The sequence below is a fragment of the Tenrec ecaudatus genome, chromosome 7, assembly GCF_050624435.1.
Source record: "Tenrec ecaudatus isolate mTenEca1 chromosome 7, mTenEca1.hap1, whole genome shotgun sequence".
NCBI classification, from domain to species: domain Eukaryota; kingdom Metazoa; phylum Chordata; class Mammalia; order Afrosoricida; family Tenrecidae; genus Tenrec; species Tenrec ecaudatus.
Window position 1 is genome coordinate 25337632 of NC_134536.1, and position 24687 is coordinate 25362318.

Sequence of the window (24687 nt, forward strand, 5' to 3'; positions counted from 1 at the left end):
GATTTGTAAATATAACTCTACTCGGGAATAGGGGTTTCTTGATGTTAACGGGTCTGTATCAGTGTAGGGTGCGTCCTACGCCTCAGCACCTCTGAGTTATAAGAAGCAGTCACTGTGTCTTTGGGTTTTATTGGGGAGCTCCTTGGAGGGTATTCGAACAAGGTTCCCAGGAAAATCGTGAATTGTCTTTTCGTTTTCTTCATGTTATTTGTTCCAAATATCTTCCAGTTGCTTTTGAATACTCGAAAATTTTTGAAGAAAGGTTCGTTTTTTCAATATCCAGTGTTTACAATGGTCTCTGAGCTAAGAGCCTAATTTGTGAAATAATCGATATCAGGCACAGACCAAGAGTGATGAAACCCCTGATCTGTGAGTCCTAGGATTGGAAATTTCCATGTCATGCTATCTACCAGAAGAAAACTCCAACTCAGAGTTCTTGCAAAACCAACGATCATCCAAGTAGTATTTAACGCCTTCTCTTCTAAGAAGGACAGACATACAAAAACTTTAGTAATTACCAAGTGTCAATATACTATTGAATGGCATAGTGCAGCAGACTAAATTAAAGTCATCTTCAGGAGCAATTGCCTATAATAAGAGCAAATGACAAACCAAGAAGGATAGGAATAGGGCTTATTTTTTCACTCCTCATAAAATTATATGGGGCATGAACAACTCCTGCTGCGACTACATGAACCTCCAGATCATGTCGACTTAAAAGCCTTTGGTAATAATGATAGCATCTGAACCTTCTGCAGGGCTTTGCATTCTTGAAGAACTTTCTAAACATTAATCAGGTCTTTCAATAGTAGGGAAATTATCCTTTTGTAGCATTACTGGAAGTCTGCAATTTTTTCAAAGTTTAAATACCTATTTATCTACCTATCTATTCATCTGTCCATCTACCCATCCATCCATTCATGTTTCTAATGCTTTTAGAGTATATTTAATAATTTACAATTACAATCAGCAGAGGAGAAAGTCTCACTTTTATTTTTGGCAACTAAGAATTGTGCTCCTCAATTTTAGTTAAAACAGCCCTTTAGAGATGAATTCTGTTAGCTTGTGGAATTGATTTTCTACTTCTTCTATTTCAAATACCATATATACTCGTGTATAAGGCGAGTTTTTCAGCACAAAAAATGTGCTGAAAAACTGGGGCTCGGCTTATACAGTGGTACCCCAGTGAGGTGTAACATCTCACTGGGCCCCTCACCCCACCCCAGGTAACAGGACGAGTGCCCGTTATCTCACGGGTGATTGCCGTTTCTCTGATGTTCATTCAAAGCCCCGCTGACACTACAAGGCTTTGAATGTTTGTTTACTCACATCTAACCAATCAGAGCCATCCTATGACGTGGATGGCAGTGAAGACTGCGCTTTATATGAAAATGACAGCAGTGATGGTGATGATGGCGATCTCAGTGAGGACAGCGTCTATGATGACCTCACACCAGCTGAAGCTCTGCATTGGGATACGGATGATGATGAGGAATCCAGTTTTGAAGGATTTTAACTCTTTACATTTTAGCTTGGTTGCAGATTGAGCTCAGGGAATGGTACTCTTAAGGTATCATTGTTGATACCTTATTGTTTTGTTGAACCTATTTTCCACTTACTGTGTTGGTTTACTAATGTTAAATGACTTGTTATCTTTTATTTATGTTTTTTATTTAAAATAAATATTTAAATACATCACCCCACTGCTGTCTCAATTTTTAGTAATTTTATTTTCATTTGTTTTGATTATTGAAACTCACCAATAGCTTCTGCATTTTCCACCCTAGGCTTATACTCGAGTCAATCAGTTTTTCTGGTTTCCCAGGTAATAATTAGGTACCTCAGCTTATACTCGGGTCAGCTTATATTTGAGTATATACGGTATTCCATTTATATCCTTTAAAATTGCATGTTTTTCTCAACCTGTTACCCCACAAAGCCTAGCATGATGCTCTGCAAGGGTAGGTTTTACTATAAATATTTACATAGTTTTCCAAGACCTATTTTCTAGGTTGAAATAAATGGAGGTGCAGCCTCATGTCACATGTTCTGCACTGTGCCAGAGTGTTCCCTGATCAGTACCATTCTTAATCATATATTGGAATATGGTCCATTTGCTGATACCGCTTCTTTCTCCTTTGGTCTAATCATCGGTAGACTGAGGATAAAAGGTGGTAAAAAGGCTATAAAGATCATTGGGATGTCCTGCCAAGTTTCACACCCATTTTTTTTTTGTTTAAATCATCCACATGGATGTCATGTGCTGTTCCAGTTACTTAGAATATATAGTTAACGAGGCCTTCCCGAAGGAAGGAGCAACTTTAGATTTGGGAAGATTGAAAAACCTTCATTGGAATGTATTATATATGTTTACATCTCTCAATTGTAGTGAATTGAGAGTCACCCTTTGCTTGGGGCTGTTTTCATATAGCCTGGAGAAGCCCTAACAATTACACAACCACTGCGGGCATGCCGTCCTAACTCGTCCATCTGCTCCTTCTTGCCTCTCCTTCAAAGAGATGCCAGGTTTAGTCCCTGAGAGAACACAAGTAGACAAGAAGGGCAGACACAATGTATTCATGTCAAGCTTGTGGCAGCTTTAGTATAAGTCTAAATAAAGACCCTGAACGTTTTATCCTTTGCTTTTCCACATGTCCTTTTTCTGACTACGCTTCTGATCTGCTGTTTGAATCTTACAAATTTAAGACTGGCCTGGTGGCCCCTTTGAAATGGTGCCATGATATATTTACAAACTCCATTCCTCTTCTGTGGTCCAGGGCTCTAAATTCCTGGAAATTATGTTGAGACCCTTCAACTAGAAGGACAGGGTGAGTATATTTTGTCTTGGAATGCTTTCAGTTACAAAGCCCTGACCAAGTTCATGGTAGACAGACTTTTTGAGCCATAAACATTTTTCATAAATATTTAAAAGTCATAAATGTAGCTAGTAAAGTTTTAAATAAAATATGTTCCATTATTAAATAAAATATATTCAATAGTGTCAAATATATTTTTCATAAAATAAAATGAAAAACTATATATGTGAGTTTTTAAAAGTATACATATTTATCATTACAAATATTAAGATTTAAATATTTATCTTGGTAAATATTTTAATATAACAAATTTTCACAAATATTATTTGCTTTCAACTCAGTGATATCAAAAGTACGCTGTTGTAATAAAAATCTACACAAGACTTGAACTTTACTGATTTAGCAATTAAAAATAAAATGTAATTTTAATTAAAGTATATATCATTTGCATGCTTTCATCAAAATATATCCATTAAAGTAAATGATGGAACCTTAAAAGTGGAATTATTCATGCATATTTAAAAATAGTGCTTAAAGTTATCTATTAAAAAAGGAAATACAAATTATAAATGATTAACAAATTTTAGATTTACTTATATTAAAAGCTAAAAATGTTTCTTTAATATTTATAATATATTAAATCTTATAACATATTTTTAGAAAAATTAAATTCATCATGAGCCTCCAATTTAAAGAGCATATTTTAGTTGCACATGGGAAGAAGCATCATGTTGAATGCACTTTATGTACTGAGCTACCTACAAATTTTGAGTAATGTAGATTGCTCAATATGGCAAAATATTCCTCAGACATCATGTGCAAGTTTTTTTGGAGCCATGAGCTAGAACATGGGAAAAAAAAGACAAGAAAACAAACCTTCAGCTCTATGGAAATCAAAGTGCAGCATCAGAAACTATTGAGTTCATAATCTCTAGAGGGACATGGTGCACTGAATTCATATTTTCTCTTACCTAAGTACTTGTGCCATTCACGTTTCTAGAATGGGAATGTTATCCCATCAAAGTGGATGATAGAACGTACGGAAGTAGCTGCAACTTGAAGTTCTAAAGGCCTCATACCTGTTTGGGGGCCATCGTTTGAAGCACTACGAATGCAGAGCCAGCAGGACCTGCCATTTCGGCGATTCATTCTATGGCCTCATAGTAATCACGTGTAGCTGAGGGGCAGAGGCAGTAGGTCAAATAAGCAAAGGGCTGCACTTTACCAGCATATGATGCAATCAGTTGTTCTGAGCCCATCCCTTTCTGGTGTCAGAAAAACGATAACTGTGTTTGACATGATTTCATGCTCCGTGGTTAGGAGCAGCTTCAGAAGCCTCACTTTGCTAGTTCACTCAGCTAGTGCTCATAATGGAAAATAATCTAGATGACATCACCACTCTTGCTCTTATTTTGAGATCATGCCATGGAGGATGAGGACTGTACAAGAATATGCCTGCTAGGTGACCGACGGGGGCTCCTCACTGGGCATGTGACAATTTGTTCATGGTTTCATGTCTGGAATGGCTATTTGCAAAACCCATATCCGTTTGTAACGCTCCTTTTAGGGGTTGTGAGGGTCCTGCAACGGTTTTCTTACTGACTGCAGCATGTTCAAACACTGCAGTATGCTACATAATTGGAAACTACACTTCAAAATAGCCTGAAGTCATTTCTTCTGTATTTTCTCCACCAGCACTCACAAGAATGACACAAGGTTAGACTTTGAATAAAGAACAAATGAACATTTTATGCAGATAAAATGTAAATAATAGAAACGTACACCTTCAAGATCACATCGATTGAGGTACAGTGTCCGGTTCTTCCACTTGGAGCTCTGTGAGTTTTAGTACATTATCTACCTTTTCTAAGTTTCATTTGTTTCCCCATCCTCAAAAGAGATAATTCTTAGCTCAAGGTACTATTGTGAAAATTATATACAATGTCTGATACCTAGTAGGTTCTTAATACTAGCTATTAACATTGACTGGCAAAGCATTATGGAAACTGGCTCCTCTGAATTCATTTATCAACCTGATAAATATGTATCAATCCTACAATATACCAGTTAACTGGTAAAGTGCTGGGGATTCAAGGTTGTTTTCTGTACCAGGAACTTCACATCCTTGGGAGGAAACGAGTTCTGAGTAACAGAGCTATGGAGCACACAAATGACAGAATGGCTACCTTTCCTTGGGGGAGGCAGGAAAGGCTTCTCAGGGGAGATGACAGGCAAATGCCAAGGGGGTTAGTGCAGTTACTGGACGATGCAAACAATTAAAATGCCCACCTACTCCTTGATGGGTGGTTTGAGTCTAATCAAAGGCACGTTGGCAGAAAAGGCCTTGCACTCTATTTAAAAAAATCAGCCATACCCAAAAGACCTTAAAGCAGAGACGCAGAAAGAGACTTCTGCACCACTGTTGCAGGACACTAGCTCAAAGGTGGAAGTCACCTAAATGCCCACCAACAGATGAATTGAGAAACAAAATGTAGAACATGCATCTAACAAAAGACTGCTGAGCCAGTAGGGGAAATGAAGACGATGCATGCAATAGTCTGAAGGGAGCTTGATGATATTATGCTGAGGGAAATATGTCAATCATGTGGGGACGAATATTATCTAACTCAAATGAAAAAAAAAAGAAAACACACATGTATAGAGGCCAAAGTTTGCCTAGTTTTGTGCTATTAGTGTTCCTGCATGTCTATCTAGATAAGAGAGGTCGGATAAACAATTCAGAGATGAAAAGAATGGGGCCAATAGTTCCGGTGGATCTGGGAGAAGGAGAGGTGGGAGAAAGAAAGGGGAGTGGGGGAACCAACCAAAGGACAAGGAAACTACAAGTGAACTAAAATCAATGACGAGAAGGGCATAGGATGCCCAGTGGGGCTTAATCAAGGGTAATATAGCAGCAAGGAATCACTAAACCCAAATGAAGGCTGAACACGATGGTGGGGCAAGAAGAAAGTAAAGGGAAATCGAGGGAAAACCCACAAGGCAAAGGACATTTATAGAGGTTTAAATATAGGTATGGGCATATGTGAATATATTTATATATAACAAGAGGGGAATAGATCTATGTACTCATATCTATATGTTAAGAATTAAGATTACAGATGGACATTGGGCATCTCCTCAAGCAGTCCCTCAATACAAGAACACTTTATTCTAATAACCCAGCATTATGTGATGCTCACCTTCCTGACACAATCACTGAAGACAAAATAGGTGCACAAGAAAATGTGGTGAAGAAACCTGATGGTGCTCTGCTTTGAAAAGATAAAGCTTCTGGGGTCGTAAAGGCTTAAAGATAAACAAGTGACCAACAAGCTGAGAAGCAACAAAGCCCACATGGAAGAAGCACAACAGCCTGTGTGATCATGAGGTGTCAATGGGATTAGGCATCAAAGACCCAGAAAAATAATATCATTGTGAATGATCAGAGGAGTATGAAGTGGAGACCCAAAGCCCATCTGTAGACAATTGGACATCCCCTCACAGAAGGGTTGCAAGGAAGAGATGAACCAGTCAGGGTGCAGTATAGCGCCAATGAAACACACAACTTTCCTCTAGTTCTTTAATGCTTCCTGCCCCCCACTATGACCTCAATTCTACCTAACGAATCAGATTAGACCAGAACACACACACTGCTACCAATAAGAGCTGGCAACACAGGGAATCCAGGATAGGTAAACCTCTCATGGCCAACAATTAGTATAGAGATACCAGGAGGGTAAGGGGAAGGTGGGGGGGGGGGAGAATCAATTACAAGGATCAACATATAACCCCTCCCAGGAGGACAAACAACAGAAAAGTGGGTGAAGGGCGATAGAGGCCAATGTAAGATATGAAAACAATAATCTAGAACTTATCAAGGGTTCATGAGCGAGGGTGGATGGGGGATGGAGAAGAAAATTGAGGAGCTGATATCAGGGGCTCAAGTAGAAAGAAAATGCTTTGAAAATGATGATGGTAGCATACGTGCAAATGTGCTTGACACAATGGATGAATGTATGGATTGTGATGGGAGATGTAAGAGCCCCCAAAAGAGGCCAAAGTTTATTTGTGGTTACCAGGGGTAAGAGAGAGGTAGAAAAGTGGGTAACGGTGATGAAAAATCAGCTGACTATTGCATTTGCTGAGTCCAAGTGACATAGTGGGTTATGATTGGGCGGCTAAACCCAAGGTCAGTAGTTTGAACCCACCAGTACTTTCTGGGAGCAAGATGAGTCTTCCTCCTTCCAATATTCTTGGAAACCCATAAGGCAGTTCTACTCTGTCTTACAGGGAACAGAGAGTCAGAATCAACTCAATGGCCATGGGTTTGATGTTTACAGAATCAGTGAGTTAAACACTTGTAAAAGGTTAATTGGCAAAAGATAAGTGCTATAGTCACAATGGCCAAAAAAAATAAAAGAAAAAACATGGGAGAGGGGACCTGCTGATGTGGCTTGTGTATTGCTAAACAACCCATGGGACTTCATTCCTTGATTTAGAAGTTTCTTTAGGGTCGTAGTTTCATGGGATATCCAAGGTAACTGGTCTAATGAAATATTCCGGGTTCCTGTCCTGGTTCATAGCATGGTGCGTGGGGCCTTACGGATTGCAAAGAGCCAAGCAAAGCACATCCATTGCTTTCTACTCATCTATAATAAGAGAGGAAGAAGGACAGTCAGGAGGAGGAGGAGGAAGAAGAGGATATGGATTATGTGGTTGATTGGGTCAATGAACAGTAGCTCGTTTCACCATGAGAGCAGAACCGGAAGTTGGCTATCTCCGATCACTAACATTTTGATCAAAGTTTCCAGAGCGTGAGTGTGATCAAAAGGGAGGAAATGCAGAGCAGAATTTCAAGTTCTCACAGACTCAAGCTTTTTGTAGCCATGGAGGGTGGATGAACCACCAAAACTACTTCCCTGAGACAATCTTTATACCTGAAACCAAGAATATTCCCAGAAGTCTCCAACAGTTGAGCTTAAAAAGTCAAAAAAGATCTGCCAGGAGCATTTTGCTCTTGTAAGAACTACCGACCTGTGACCAAACTGAATCTCGAAATGTCAGAGAACTCCCAGAGTAGTGAATTTGTGTGAGTGAGGAAGGAACAGCTCACAAAAGGGGGTAAGAGGGTTGCACAATTGGAAGAACTGATGTCATTAAATTGTACGTGTAGAAACAACAGTTTCACTGTGCACATATTCTCGGCAACATCAAAATAACTAATGAAAAGCAAACCCAAAAGAGCTGTTCTACTCTAACATGAGTGGGACTGTGTGAGTCTGCGTTGAGTCCACACCAATGGATAAAGGGGCCTGGTGGCTCCCTGGTAGAATTCTCACTGTCAATGTGGAGAACTGTAGGCTACCACAATCCTGAACAGATTTCTGCGGAGCTTCCAGGTCAGAAAGTCCTAGGAAGAATTGCCTGGTGATCTATTTCTGAGAGTAAGCCAATAAAAACCCCATGGGTGTTATATATGAGGATGGGGAAACAGATCTATGTGCATATATTTATAGGTTTAGTATTAAGGTAGCAGAAGGACATTGGGCCTCCACAGAAGTACTCCACCAATGCAAGAATACTTTCTTCTATTAAATTGACATTCTATGATGCTCACCTTCCTGAAAACAACCGCTGAAGACAAAGCAGATGAATAAGCAAATGTGGTGAAGAAAGCTGATGATGCCCGGCTATCAAAAGATACAGCATCTGAGGTCTTAAAGGCTTAAAGGTAAACAAGGGGCCATCTAGCTCAGAAACAACAAAGCCCACAAGGAAGAAGCACACCAGCCTGTGTGATCACGAGGTGCCACAGGGATCAGTTATCAGGCATCAAAAAAGAAAAAAAGTCTTATCATTGTGTGCTCACCTCCATGATACAATTGCTGAAGGCAAATAGGTGCATAAGCAAATGGGGCGAAGAAAGCTGATGGTGCCCAGCTATCAAAAGATATAGTATCTGGGGTTTTAAAGACTTGAAGGTAAACAAGCAGCTATCTAGCTCAGAAGCAACAAAACCCACATGGAAGAAGCACACCAGCCTGTGTGATCACGAGATGTTGAAGGTATCAGATATCAGGCATCATCAGAACAGAAAATCTTACCATAGTCAATGGGGGGAGGAGTGTGGAATGGAGACCCAAAGCCCACATGTAGGCCACTGGACAACCCCTTACAGAAGGGTCTCAGGGAGGAGACAGTGAGGGTGCAATGTAGCAATGATGAAAAATACAACTTTCCTCTAGTTCCTAAATGCTTCCTCCTCCCCCCCCCATCATGATCCCAATCCTACCTTGCAAGTCTGGCTAGACCAGAGGATGGACACTGGTACAGACAGGAATTGGAAACAGGAAATCCAGGTCGGATGATCCCCTCAAGACCAGTGGTGTGAGTGGCGATACTAGGAGGGTGGAGGGAGGGTGGATTGGAAAGGGGGAACCGATTACAAGGATCTACATGTGACCTCCTCCTTGGGGGACAGACAACAGAAAAGTGGGTGAAGGGAGACGTCGGACAGGGCAAACTATGACAAAATAATAATTTATAAATTATCAAGGGTTCATGAGGTCTAGAGAGAGGAGCAGGGAGGGAGGGGAAAAAATGAGGAGCTGATGCCAGGGACTTAAGTGGAGAGCAAATGTTTTGAGAATGATGGGGGCAATGAATGTACAAATGTGCTTTACACAATTGATGTATGTATGGATTGTGATAAGAGTTGTATGAGCCTCTAATAAAATGATTTTTAAAAAAAACATGGATCACAAGGGCCCAAGCCACAATCCATCATGGGGTACAGGACTGGCAGTGTTTTATTCTGTTGTGTGTGGGGTCACTACGCGTTGCAGGCTTATTTGATGGCAGCAAATAACACAAGTGAGAAGGAACTTATTACTAAAGAATCAGGATGGGCACTGAGCGAGAGGATTACACATTCATGGATTTATAAAAAAAAAGTCTTTCCACCTATAAGAAAGGTGAAGAGTTGGAGAGTGTGAGTCCCTTAGATAGCTAAGTTGAATACACTCGTCTCAACTTTTTTGTATGAAAATGGTCATTAGTAACATGACCGAAGATGTCATGTTAGTCCTTTGCATTGGTGCTCTAAGTAGAATCAAATACAATCCTGGTTCTCAGAGGTGCGCCACTTGGGATGAGTTGGCTTAGGAAAGGACTGCTCAATACCTCTCAGTAGAGTAATGTTCACTATTTAATACTTACCACTTTTCTTAAAATATACCTACATCGGGGGCAGAAGGGAAGCTTATTTTGGACTCAAGGCTCGTGACTTCTTGTTCTCTGTTCCCCTATAATTTCTGCGATGTGTTGCCCTTTCCACCAGGAACGCCCAATGACATAGTCTAAAAATTGCTGTAGCCAAAAAGCAGGCTTCTTAGCTAATAACAAACAATGCTCAATTCCATAAATAGAAAAGGAAGACAACACAACATGTCTTGGCAGAAAATGTAGCCTCGACTCTGCAGAGCCAGGTGCCAGTGATGCAGAATGTTTGCTGAGAAACCAGTGGAGGCAACACCATGTAAACCATCAAAAGCAAGCGAAGAAGGAACAGAACTTATACACAGAGATGAATCCTGAATGGGCAGAACCGTACAAGGCAGACAACTCTACTGGTAAGGACGCCCCAAAATGCTTATAACAGTTTCTTGTTTTGTTTGTTTTAAAGAGAAACAAACAGGCTTTCTCCTCCTCTGGGGGGAAATTCTCCAAGTGCAAGGTTATTTCTAACATAATCAAGCGATGTAAGCTGGAGGTGGAGTTGATAGCCATCTAGTTGGCAATCGATCCTTTACCTATACTGGGGGCCAAATTTTTGCACAACACAGACATTAAATCCATCCCAGAATGAGTTATTATTCACCACCACTGAGCCTTCTTCTAATTCATGGGTCCACATGCTTCATAGCTTTAATAAGGACTCAATTTCCAAGGAAGAGTTCTTTTACTTGAATGCAGGATTCTTATCTAATTATAAATCTCTCATGATCATATTCCAACATTTCACAACATAGACTCCATGGAAAGTCTAGATTTTAAAAAGAATTCTTTAATAGATATTTTTAATAAATGGAAATCACTTGTTTGAGTTTACTCACCATTCCGTGATTCAGCCACCCTGGGATAAAATTATCAAGCAACTTCGGGTAAATCATCTCTCTGTCATAGGCGTAAATGATCCAGAACACCGCTACAACAAACTGGAAGGGAAAAGAAACAGTTTACTGCCAATTCACCCAACCCCCTACAGTACACAACTTGTTGGGTAATCTGTTGTTAAAAGAACCCAACAGAATTGGAACCCTCTAACAAAAAGCAAGTCAGGTGACCAGTTAGGGCTGGAAATACAGTGTGGTTTCATTTCACTACTGCTGACAATGGGCTGTCTGACCTTGTTGCTTGAGCTCCCAGTTGTGTTCTTTTTCTTGGGCAAAGGGACCTATTTGTTCCCGAGCAAGGAAAGAAGAGGCCTGCCATCAGGAGCAACTCTGTCTCGGAGCTCACTGTACCGTTGTGAGTCCTCGCAAGAGGGTTGAAAAGTTCACTTGTGGTTTTCTCTGGTTCTGCTCCCCACTGTATGGAGTCAGCACACACTCTAGGAGCTGTAAGGTTTGTCCCTTCCCTTTGAACCCATCATGTGGTTTAGATTAATCTTCATACTCTCAAGTTTCCATTTCCTCATGAGCAGCATAGAAACCACTGCTATAATATATCCAAAAGTCATATTCCCAGCAAATGTATTAATTTATCCAGCCTAAGCCAGGGCTTTCACGGCACCGAGAAGCACAGTGGAGGGAGGTCAGAGAGGATTCCTAATTCTCTTGGAATACCGGTTCATCTGGGTTCCAGAGGCTTTTTGTGGCACACCAGCCACATCACCATCAGAATCGAGGGGAGGACTCCACTTACTATCTTACGTTTTTCAAGCTAATGGGGGGGGGGAGGGGAGGAAGGGGAGGATTTGTGAGTGGTTCGGGTGGTGGTAGGGGATGCTCAGATAGAAATGAGTGGTATAAGGTCTCAACCATCACTATAAAATTTAAAAGAAAAAAAAGGCGCTGCGTTTGCAAACATCAATAAACGAAGCATGAAAAAGGAAATCATGCTCAGGCAAGCGATCAAATATGTGCAGGGTGAGGTCTCAAAATAAGTACTACTACTAAGCAGGAAAAAAAATACCAAGAATACTGACAAGAGAAACACAAACAAAACCCTTTACTTAATTTCTTATATACCGCATATACTGGAATATAAACCAAACCTAGTATAAGCGGAGGTACCTAATTATTACCCGGGAAACCAGAAAAACTGATTGACTCGAGTAATAAGCTTAGGGTGGGAGATGCAGAAGCTATTGATAAATTTCAATAATCAAAACAAATGAAAATAAAATTACTAAAAATTGAGACATCAGTGGGGTAATGTATTTAAATATTTATTTTAAATAAAAAGCATAAATAAAGAACAAGTCATTTAACATTAGTAAACCAGCACAGTAAGTGGAAAATAGGTTCAACAAAAGCAATAAGGTATCAACAATGATACCTTAAGAGTACCATTCCCTGAGCTCAATCAGCAACCAAGCTAAAATGTAGAGTTAAAATCCTTCAAAACAGGATTCCTCATCATCATCCGTTCCCAATGCAGAGCTTCAGCTGGTGTGAGATCATCATAGACACTGTCCTCACTGAGATCACCGTCATCACCATCACTGCTGTCATTTTCATACAAAGCGCAGTCTTCACTGCCATCCATAGCATTACTAATACTACATTTCTGGAAGGCACGTCGCACCATGTCTTCTGGAATGTCTTCCCATGCATCTCGAACCCACTTTGCTATTAACTCTATGTCAGGCTTCATGAGATTTCCTCCTTTTGTTAGTCGGGCTTGACCAGATGACATCCATTCATGCCACATCCTTCCCACACGGTCTTTAAAAGGCTTATTCAAAGATACATTCAGAGGCTGCAGTACAGATGTAAGCCCACCTGGAATAACAGCTAAAGTAACTTTACTAGATTTTGCCAATTTTTTAATGTCATCCGATAGGTGGGCTCTGAATATATCCCAAACAAGTAACGGTGGCTTTTTCTTTAAGGCTGTTCCTGATTGGCAGTTCCAAATTTCTTCCAGACATTTTTTTGTTCTGTCTTCATCCATCTAGCCTTTAACATGTGCACGCACAGTAATTCTTGGTGGGAAATTGATCTTTTTAGGCAAGGTCTTTCTTTTAAAAATAATGACAGGATGCAGATTAGTTCCATTAGCCAAATATGATAGAACAACCATAAAGTGTTTTTTTTTTCATTTCCTGTGGTTTTGAGAAAAATGTTTTTTTCTCCTAAACTTGCCACAATTCTGTTGCTTGGAAGATCAAAAGTCATGGCAGTTTCATCCATATTCCCAATATCTGCCAGGTCATAATGATAAATCCTTCTTTGTTTTATAATAAATGACTGGAATGACATAATTTTTCTTCAAGGTCTTGTGGCAATCTTTGGGAAATCTTTGTTCTTTGTCTCAAACATAGTAGGCCAAACCTATTCATGAAATGGGTACACCATCCTGCTGATGCAGCAAATTTTTCAATGCCTGGTGCTTTATATTTGTCATCCTTAGCCATTTGTAGAGCACATATGCAGAATCCCATGCATGTTATGCAGTAACCATTTTGACGACACTCCATAGCCCATTTATGCAATTCACTCTCTAGAGCCCCATAAAAAGACGTTAAACCACAATGAGCTTTTTTAGCTTTTGGAATCTGTTCCAAGTCAGCCTTCATTTTCCACCACTCCCTCACTTGCTTTTCATCAACACAGAATTCCCTACTTGCAATACTGTTATTGCTATCTTCTGCTCTTGACACAAGCTTCATTTTGAAACCAGCCTCATATGACTGGCGTTTTTGTTTTGGTTCAAGAGTAACCATTTCTAATAGGATAAAAAAACAAGACTTTGAAAAAGAACTTTCATGGTAATGCCCCCCCCCCCCCCCCGCTATGAGGTATTAGCCAGGAGGAGGTGGGGAGTCCATGTAGGCAGGGGATGCAGGATGTGAATTAACACAGAGACCAGAGGGGAGAGACAGAGTGCAGCCACAGACACATCCTTACCAGTTCAGCTGCTGGTATAAGTGAATCACTACAGGTGCTTCTGCCAATCAGAGCCATCCACGTCATAGGATGGCTCAGATTGGTTAGATGTGAATAAACATACATTCAAAGCCCTGCAGTGTCAGTGGGGCTTTGAATGAACAGCAGAGGAATGGCAATCACCCATGAGATAATGGGCACTAGTCCTGTTACCTCGGCAGGGGGGTAGGGGGTGGGGGCAGCGAGATGTTACACCTTGCTGGGGTACCACTGACCTATGTATAAGCCGAACCCCAGTTTTTCAGTACATTTTTGCACTGAAAAACTCGGTTTATACACAACTATATACGGTAAATCATTTCTGTTATCACGTTTTATTATCAAGAATGAAAATTTATTTTTTTTTAATTTAAAGAAAAAACACCCGGTAGCCATAGCTCCAGAGTAGCCATGAGAAGGGGTCCCACTTCTTTTGTCTGATGTTGTCTGTTGCATACTCATTGCAATAGAAAACTGCAGATTATACATATATTTTTTAATACTAGATTGGGGTCCCCAGCCATTCACCCCGCCGTTGGGTCAGTCCTTGTATTGCCATTTGAAAAGTGCACGAGATGAGAAGGAGAGGGGTAAAAAAATCCATTAGTAACCCAAGGTGAACACGCATGAGGAGCTGGGGAAAAAGAGTCAGATGTGACAAATGATTTGGGGATTATCTATACTTTTGGACTACATATCTATACTTTTCCACTACATACTTCAAATGTCCCGCGAGTCAATGGTAACTGCCTTTATAGGGCTCGCTTTGGCTCGTTGCCTGGAACCTGTGTGATGTCAGCTCTCAATGCAGGCTGCAGTGCAGATGATGGTCTTTTCCTTCCCATCAGCTAGAGAAGTTAGGGCTTTCTTGCAGCTACTATCATGACATCTGTTTGCGTGCCAGGCTTCGCATATCACTAGAACCTCATGAAAAGCTCTTCAATTTTGATCTTTGGCAATTTGTTGAACTGTGGTGGTTGGTATGCTTCCATAATGATGTGTTTCAAATACCAGCAGGGTCACCCGAGGTGGACAAGTTTCAGCGGGGCTTCCCCAGAACCCCGGGGCCCCACCAGATATGTTGCCATTCTGTGTTTTAACCAGACCTCAAAATGCTTCTTATGCAAATGAAGTGTGAGCCATCCTCCTTTGGGAGGACTTACCCCAACCACTTCCAGTCTCCTGTTCCCTTGTTCTAGCTCACAGCAGGGGAAGCAGTAAGCCTGGAATTCCCTGCCCAAAGAGAGAGGGTAGGGTTCAGGGTCTGTGCGGGACTTCAACTGCGCAGGGTTGACTTTGCACCGTGAAATGGGCCTCCTTTGGGCTGAGAAGCAGCTAAAAGGTGTCAGTTTGTGAGTGCAGATTGAAGATTAAAATTTTATATTTGGTTCACGTATCCAAATAAGGGGATTAAGTAATTTTCACTCTTAGAGCCACGGCTGGAATTCCTTCACTTTCGTGATACACCACTATCTAGTCATATTCGCAAAGTCCCTGGCTGGTACTCACGGTTATTGAGTTCCACTCTTACCCAACAAGTTGGTAGAGTCCAGTCAGAGGGTCCTTTAAAGAAAGCCCTGACGATCTCTTCCGAAAAACTCAGCCACTGACAATTCCAAGCCACAGGGGGTTTCCATGAGGCAGTCAAGTAGACAACTTGTTGTCAGGTACCATCAAGCCATTTCCAACTCAGAGCGACTCAATGTACAACAGAATGCAGCACCGCCTGGTCCCACACCGACCTCACAACTGTTAGGCTTGAGCCCACTGCTCTAGCCACTATGTCAATCCATCTCCTGTCAACCTTCCTCTTTTTTGCCCACCCTCTGCCAATTATGATGTCCTTTTCCAGGCACTCGTGTCTTCTAATAACACGTTCAACGTACGTGAGATGAAGTTTCACCGTCCTCACTTCCAGGGAGCATTCTGGCTCCGCTTTTTCTAAGACAGATTTGTTTGTTCTTGCAAGTCCATGGTACTTTCGATCTTCTTTGCCAAGTCAAATGTTATCAATTTTTCTTTGATTCTCCTTATTGGCCAACTTTCATCTGAGGTGACTGAACATATCCTGGGTTGGGTCAAGCAGGCTTAGTCTTCAGAGTAGCATCCATTTTCATCAGTCCAAAGAGGGCTTATGCAGCAGAGTCACTCAATGCAATGAGTTGCTTGTTCTTGACTGCCACTTCCATGAGCATTGATTTTGGACCAGTTGATTATATTTATTCAAGAGAGAGAGATTACATCAGCGTGCACACCAGGGGAGAGGTTTACAGGCCATTTAAAAAATCTACATACCACCTGCTGCTGTTTTTATTTTTGTTGTTTTTTTTCATCTCCAAAATCTGTTTCTGGCTATTTTAATATTTTGGCATTCTTATTTAAATTTTATTATCTCATGTTGTAATCATGATAAAATCCTGCTAGAATTGTGACTGGGACCATACTGAATCCAATCTGAGAATCAATGTTACCAATATTGAGTCTTCCAGCCCTTGAATAAAGTTTATATGCTCATTTAATTCCTCTCTAATTTCTCTTAGCCGAGAAATTGGGATTTTTGATGTACACCTATTGGATGTATTTTAAAAATCTATCCCTATTTTTTATGATGCCATAAATTTTCTTCCATGCTTTGCTGCACATATGTAAGACTACAATTCTTTGTATATATTGCTGTTGCATCTCTTACCTTTGTTAAATTCACTAACTAGTTCTAGCAGCTATTTTAGAGAATATTTTAGAGATTTCTATGTACATGAGCCTATCATCTGCAAGCCTTTTCTTTTCCCCCTTTACAATCTGCAAGCCTTTTATATTTGCGCCCTTTCTTCTTGCATGTCTAGGACCATCAGCACAATGCTGAGTATGTGGGATGAGAATGGGGATCTCCGCCTTCTTCCTATCTTAAGTGCAAAGTGCTAAGGTTTTCATATTGAAATGTTCATATTGAATAACAGCTGTACACTTTTCTTAGATGCCTGTTGTATTAAGAAAGATCTTTTCTAGTCTTAATCTCATGCTGTGCATTTTTCCTTTTTAAATCATGAATGAATACTAAAATTCATCACATCATTGTGCTGCAGGCAGTTTTCCTCCTTTTTTCTGTTAATATAGTGAATGGTATTCAATTGATTTTTAAATGTCTGACCAACTTCCCAAGGAGCCCTGGTAGTGCTGCAGTTAAAGCATTCAGCTGCCACCGTCAAGGCTAGTGCTTGAGAGCCATGAGCTTCTCCATGGGAGCCAGATGTGGCCATGTGTGATTGTAAAGATTTGCAGCCTTAAAACTTGGTGGGGTCAAGACGCCGAAGGGCTCAGTTATCAGGCATCAAAGAAGGAAAATTCATAACATTGGGTGCTGACCTCCCAGATACATTCGCTGCAGACAAATGGGTCCATAAGGAAATGTGGTGAAGAAAGCTGATGGTGCCCGGCTATCAAAAGATATAGCGTCTGGGGTCTTAAAGCCTTGAAGGTAAACAAGCAGCAATCTAGCTCAGAAGCAAAACAAAGCCCACATGGAAGAATCACACCAGCCTGTGCAATCACGAGGTGTCATAGGGGCAAAGTATCAGGCATCAAAGAAAAATCCTATCATTGTGAATGAGAGGAAGTCTGGAGTGGGGACCTAAAGACCATCTGTAGGCAACTGGACATCTCCTTATGGAAGGGTCCTGGGAAGGAGATGAGCCAGTCAGAGTGCTGAGGGATAAAGAAGGATTTCTCCCAAGCTGTTCCCCCCCAAATATATGCCAAACAGCTGCTTGCTAATAACTATACACTTGGAGGTCATCAGAAGTAGGTCAGGGGTTATTCTCCCTAAGAGCTATCAGCCACTTAGAGCAAGCAGTTACCACTGTTTCTCCCACAAGAAATAGGGCCCACTCCCTTGTGATAAGGATAGTAGTTGTCTGTTTCCTTGTAGGAGACACCAGAGAGGTCAAACCCAACCAAAGATGACCAAGGTTAGACTGCCATCCTGACTCTAGGATCGGCCCATCTTGTCACATGTATACCCCCAATCCCTCCTCTTGATCTCACAGACAGGTGTGCTTCTTCCATGTGGGCTTTGTTGCTTCTGAGCTAGATGGCCACTTGTTTACCCTCAAGCTTTTAAGACCCCAGACACTATATCTTTTGATAGCCAGGCACCATCAGCTTTCTTCAACACATTTGCTTATTCACCTGCTTTGTCTTCGGTGATTATATCGGGAAGGTGAGCATCATAGAATGCCAATTTAATAGAAGGAAGTGTTCTTGCATTGAGGAAGTACTTTCATGTAGGCCCAATGTCCTTCTGCTACCTTAATACTAAATCTATAAATATAGGTACATAGATCAATTTCCCCATCCTCATATATAAATATATTTTCTTATGTACATGTCTTTATCTAGACCTCTATAGATGCCCTTTGCCTCCCAGTTCTTTCCTCTATTTCCCGTGACTTTCCTCCTGTCCCACTATCATGTTCAGTCCCCACCTGGATTTCAGCAGTTGCGCTTGGTTACATTACCTTTGGTAGGGATGATCAGGGGTAATGTAACCAAGAGGAATTTCTCCTCTATTTATGAGGTACACAGATCTAGTTTTCTCTCCTACTATCTTTGTCCAACTTTGGAAGCAGAATCATCCTGGCATCAAAAAAAAAGAAGAAGAAAGTGTTTCCCCCTCTGTTTTCTAAAATATGTTATGTATTTTGGTATTGTTTCTTTCTTAAATATTTGATACAATTCTCTAGCAAAGATTTTGGAACTTGAAAATTTTCTTGTAGTAAGATTTTGTTGTAAATTGAATTTCTTTAATAGACGTAGGATAATTTGAGTTTTCTCCCTTGAGTTTTATTTTCTGTGGGCTTTTCAATTTCCTCTAAGTCTTTCAATTTAGGAAATTGTTCTTTCTACTCCAGCATGGATATTACAAAATGCTTCTTGGTAAGCACTGGACTGTCAATCACAAGGTCAGCAAGTCAAATCTTCCATTGTCTCCTGAACAGAAAGATGAAGCTACTTTGTCCTGAAAAAGATTTCTAACCTTAGAAACCCTATTGGTGGTATTTATGAGTTGGAATCGACTCAATGCAGGTTTTCAGGGGTTTTTTTTGCTTTAGAGAGCTTGTTGTTAAACAATTAACAGCAAACCAATGTCGAAATCTGTTTTCTGTTCACCATATATGATTGTTCAAGAAGTCTTTATTCTCAACAGAATAAAATTATAACAAAAGGCCTCAAAGACAAAAGAAGCCCCTATTGTTGTCAGCTGCTGTGGAGCCAGTCCCTGTCTCCTGGCAACCTCATATGTATTAGGATCACACCTTCCACCTGCACAGAAAGCACTCAGAGGTCGGCATTTAATAGTGCAAATCTGATCAACACTTTGACTCCTAAAGTCTTTATTTAGTTATTAAGATGGAAGTAGCTTTCAAGAAAAGTGCTAGTCACCTTTCTAGCTGTAACTCTAGAAGGCCCAGAGGCACATCTACCTGAGCAATCAACCTTCTTAATAATTATTTAGCTATGAACACAGCACAGATGGTAGCTCCATGGCTTCCTGCACTAATATCCTCTTGATAGTAGTATCTCCCAAAATACACTTGAACTCTAACACCAGGGCATATATGAAACAAAAACAAATTCTAAGTGATCATAAAAGGCCTTACAGTTTTAAGGAAGCTCCTTCTCTGACCAGACCAATGGCCAGCTAGCTCTCATTTTTCACCTGCTGCTTCTCAGCTGCCAGGCCCAGGCAACTGCATGGAACTGTGAGCAAGAGAAACCTTCAAGCTCTCTAGAAAATAGCCTCATGGTATGGCTAGTTGTTGAGGCTCCATTTGAACAACGTAACTATTAGTGGTGAATGCCAAAAGAAAACTGAATTCCGTTTATTAAGTCTCTTTCCAATGGAGTCTGATAGAAGCCAGAACTAATAGACCTTAGTGCGCTGCATGGAAGATTAGTGGACAGCGCTTTAGAATTGAGTAAAACTAAAATGTGAAGGGCCTTTTAGAGGGAGTTACTATAAAGAAGTCTAAAGAGAAGATATCACTAATTGAGAGATTGGTCTAAAAAGACCATTTAGCATGATCTCAGAGATTAAAAGAAAAATTACATTCAAAACCGCAAAAACTCCAATTATAGAAGTACAGCGGAGAGTATACATCTGTGTGAAGCAACATGAAAATGAAACATGAAAATTTAAGGGGGTGTGTGTGCCTATGGGTAAAGTGAAAAGATGATCAGGAAATCGGAATTTCAACTTCACGTCTGTCACCAGCTAGTTGAGTGGATTTTTCTACCATTTCTGTGTCAGGGTTTTCATGTAACATGAAGGGACGGCAATTTCCGACAGGGGATTTTGTGTGACGTGACTCCTGCTGTAATGCCAACGTTCAGATAACTCCTGACAGAGTCAGTCAGTGCTCAACATGCACTGGAGAGGGAAGGAAACTGAGGATGGGGAGGGTCCAGGGAAGAAGGATGGGAAACGGAAAACGGAGGAGGGAGTCGGGAGGGAAAAGGGTAAAGAATAAATGAACACATTTTTTAAAATCTTCAACATGATATGGTCCTAAAGCATTCATTTCCCTTTTTAAATGAAAGGTATTAGTACTCAGATTCTACCAACAAAGAAAAACAGATTCTGCTGTGGGCTCTGTGTCAGTCTGGGCAGACTAGAGAAACAAATTCACAGAGAAACTGATATGTGTGTAGGAAAGAGCTGCATATACAAGAGCAGTTGAATACTGAGAGAACATATCAACCTAGTCCAGATCAAGTCCCAAAGTTCCATATTAGCCCATATGTCCAATAACAATCTAGAAATTCATTTTCAGACTCGTGCAATGCATGCAATGATGCCAAATGCAGGAAGATCACAGGCCAGTGGTTGGAAAGTCTTGTGGATCCAGCGGCGGTATGAGCATCTCAGCACTGGCAGGGGTCTTCACGTGGCTCCTCCAGCTCATGGCACTAGCTTAACTCCATATTTCTTGTCAACTGCAATGTCCCCCAGGGAGTGAGTGTGTGTGTGTCCCCCACGCCCACCCGGTCTCCGCTTCCACCCGATGAGCTATTCATCTCCTTACCACCTCTAAATGAGGCAATCAAGCTATGATCTGATTGACAGGCTAAACTCCACCCCTTTGCTCTTAATCCTCTCAAATTGACAACAGATTATGTAACGACCACAGGCTCTATTTGAATTACTTGACTTTTAGACTTTCATTTTAGGATGCATATTCCCATCAATTCTTTCCATGTTGGTAGTGTTCGTGGGTAATATTTGGAGCTATTTCAATTATGCTTTCATCTTGCAATTATATAAAGCATGAATATGAGAAGTTGTGCATTTTGGTTGCTGTTTGTCTTTGTCTCTGATAATGCCTATTAAATATAGTGAAGGCCTCTTGAGGTGGCCTTCATTTTCCTACCTTCCAGGTCTAGAAGATGCTGGGATCCCTAAGTCTTCTTCCTTCTTGCTGTCTTCCTTCAATTATCCCCTCAAATTCAGAAATGCATTGTGAAGCACGCTGTAGTAAGCTGCAGTGCATTTGCCGATTATATACAACAGAACAGAGTGACTGACTATGAGCTGTGATCCAGGGGAAAGGGAAGCACCAGAAAATGCAAACTCACTGCCATCATGTCGAAGCTAATTCATAACAACTCTACAGATCAGGGTGGAACAGCCCAGGTGAGTATCTGAGACTGTAACGCTTCACCCGAGTAGAAAGTCCATGATTTCTCCCATGGAGCACTTGGTGGTTTTGAACTGCTGACCGTCTGGGTTAGCAGCCTAGTGCATAGCCACTACACCACCAGTGCGCCTTTTTAGTGGGACACAAACCACAAAGATTCAAACCGGTTGCCATGGAGTCAATTCTAAGTCACAGCAGCTCAACAGGACAAAACAGAACTTCCCCATAGGGTTGAAAAGGTATAAATCTTTAAGGAAGCAGATAACCACACCTTTCTCCTATGGACTGGCTGGTGGATTTGAAATATAATAGCTTCTTTCTCAGAGTCTATTACTCATTTCTAGAAATGTAACATGGAATTCTCCCAGTTATTATAAGGTTGTGAATAACATTATATTTTTATGCTACAGATTCTGTCCAAATCACTTTTAATCCAGAACCTTGGAGAATTTCTAAAGCTCACGTTGATATTATTCTCTTTCTAATCATGCATTTCAACTACGTTTGGGGCTCTGATTTATAATTTATCCATATTAGTCTATGCTTGGGGGTAGTGGTGGTTCAATGGTAGAATTCTCACCTTCCAAGTGGGAGACTCAGATTCAGCAATTAGCTAATACACCTCCTGGGAGACCCCTGCCCTGTCATCAGTGGCGGTTGTGTGTTGCAATGATATTGAAAAGCGTCTCATCAGAACTTCCAGACTGTAATGGACTATGAAGAAAGGCCCAGAGATCAACTCCAAAAAAAAAAATCAGCCAGAGAAAACCCTCAGGGTTGGTAGAGCCAGACTCGGGTATTCATGGGATCACTGAGTTACAGTCTCCGTGACAACTAGCAATGACAAAGTGATGTGTAAATAAAAAGCCACCTCCTACAAGCACCTGTTTGGTTGGGTCTTGTGTTCCTCACCCACCTCAGTCTTACAGCATTCGCTCTTGCCTTGGCATTCTCTCTCTTGTTCTCTAAACTCCAATCAGCACTGTGATTTGTTTCCTTTAAAAAAAAAAAAGTTCTTTCCTCCACCAAGGCCATAGCATTGTCTACTCTCTATGCCAGGAGCCCTGACAGCAATGTGGATTGGGCATTAAGCTGTTCTTCAGGGGAATGAAGTTATCTGCTCCAGTAAAGATGTAACACCAGCCTGGTGCCATAGAACAAGCAAGCCAAGCGCCATAGAATACTGGGGCATTTGATCCTGGGTCTTCAGGGCACATACACGCTCCAAAGGCTGCACCAAAGAGATCTGATGCAGAAACTCCTCTAGGTGAACTGGACTCTATCTGAAAAACACTTGCCCTGAGGACTGAAGGCTGAAAATACACGGTGTTTGAAGCAGTAGAAGACAGCTATACCAAGATTACAGAACTGTCAGTCAGCAGACAGTCACTGCCTTACTACAGACATCATCCCCTATATGCTATATTGAGATCTATAGTATGCTAGCAAACCTGTAACTGACAGTCTCTGAATATTATTGTCTCTGATAGACTGTGAATATTATTATGACAACCAACTCCCATTGTTTGTATAAATCACATCTGGTCATAAAAGGATGGATTGTGTACTACTGAAGAATTCAGGTACTGTGATAGGGAGTTAGCCTGTGTGGCCCAATATCCTTCTCTCAACAGTGCTTTAAAAAAACTACTATCAAAAAAAAAAAACTACTATCAGGGCTAATCAATGACACTCTTAATGGAATATCTTTAAGCCTTAGGGAGATGATCCATAAGATACTCTACCATAAATTAATACGGAGGTCTCAAAAGGAAGCCAAAGGCAGATTTTTAAAAATAATAAGAGATCCAGGAATGGGTTTTGGACTTGCACTAAATCCTAGCTCCAATGTAAGAACAACTAATTTTTACATTATGGCCTTGCTTGATACTTGCCCGCAGGAAGGGAACACAAAGTTATGGGTGCGATACAAAGTATGGTGAAGATGGCATCCCTCACTGACTCATAGCACTATGAAGGACAACACTGGAGTCACAGTGCAGAATTGTGCCCAATATGACCCCACACTGCAGTGAAACGCTAAGGATGTACAACAGAGCAGCAAGGGGAGCAAAGCAATAAAGTCCCTGTGGAATATCAAAAACAAACTTTGGGGCCAGGGCATGGCACCCCATCATACTCACAGAAAACACTCCTAAATAGGCTTTTCTTTTTGTCGTTGTTTGGTTTTGGTTATATTTTGTTATCTTTTGCTCTGTCTTGTTTTTGTGCCTATTATTGTCTGCATGTCTAGATAGGTGGAATAAACAATCTGGAGGAGAAAACAATAGGACCAATGGTTCTGGAGGACCAATGATTCTGGAGGAACATGGGAGAGAAGGAGGCGGGGGAAAGGAAGTGGTTGTTAACAAACCCAAGGACAAGGAACAAGTGATCTAAAATAAATGGCAAGGAGGACATAGGAGGCTGGATAGGGCTGATTCAAGGGCAATGTACATGAGAGGAATTACTACTGGGGCAAGAGGAAAGTAAAAGGAAATAGAGGAAGGAACTAGGAGGCAAAGGGCATTTATAGAGGTCTAAATACAGGCATGTATATATATAAATATATTCATACATAATGATAACTAGATCAATATACAAATATTTATGTTAAGCATTAAGGTAGCAGATGGACATTGGGCTTCTACTCAAGTACTCACTCAATGCAAGAACACTTTGTTCTAATAACCTGGCATTCTGTGATGCTCAACTTCCCTATACGATTGAAGACAAAATGGGTGTATAAGCAGATGTGGAGAAGAAAGCTGATGGTGCCTGGCTATCAAAAGATAAAGTGTTTGGGGTCTTAAAGGCTTAAAGATAAACAAGCGGCCATCTAGCTGAAAAGCAACAAAGCCTACATGGAAGAAGCACACCAGCCTCTGTGATCACAAGGTATCAGGCATCAAAGACCCAGAACAAAAAAATCATATCAATGTAAATGAGGGGGAGTTCAGAGTGGAGACTCAAAGCCCATCTGTAGGCAACTGGACATCCCCTTACAGAAGGGTCATGGGGAGG

The 24687-nt window shown here is 40.9% G+C and overlaps 1 protein-coding gene across 3 annotated transcripts in view; it reads right to left on the reverse strand.

The window, feature by feature from the left end:
- Positions 1-24687, reverse strand: part of AIG1 (androgen induced 1) — a 303716-nt gene that overhangs the window by 182379 nt on the left and 96650 nt on the right. For all 3 annotated transcript variants that reach the window (XM_075554449.1, XM_075554448.1, XM_075554450.1), the window contains exon 3: positions 10931-11032. In XM_075554449.1, the coding sequence (XP_075410564.1) occupies positions 10931-11032 (102 nt within the window). The remainder of the gene's footprint in view (positions 1-10930; positions 11033-24687) is intronic.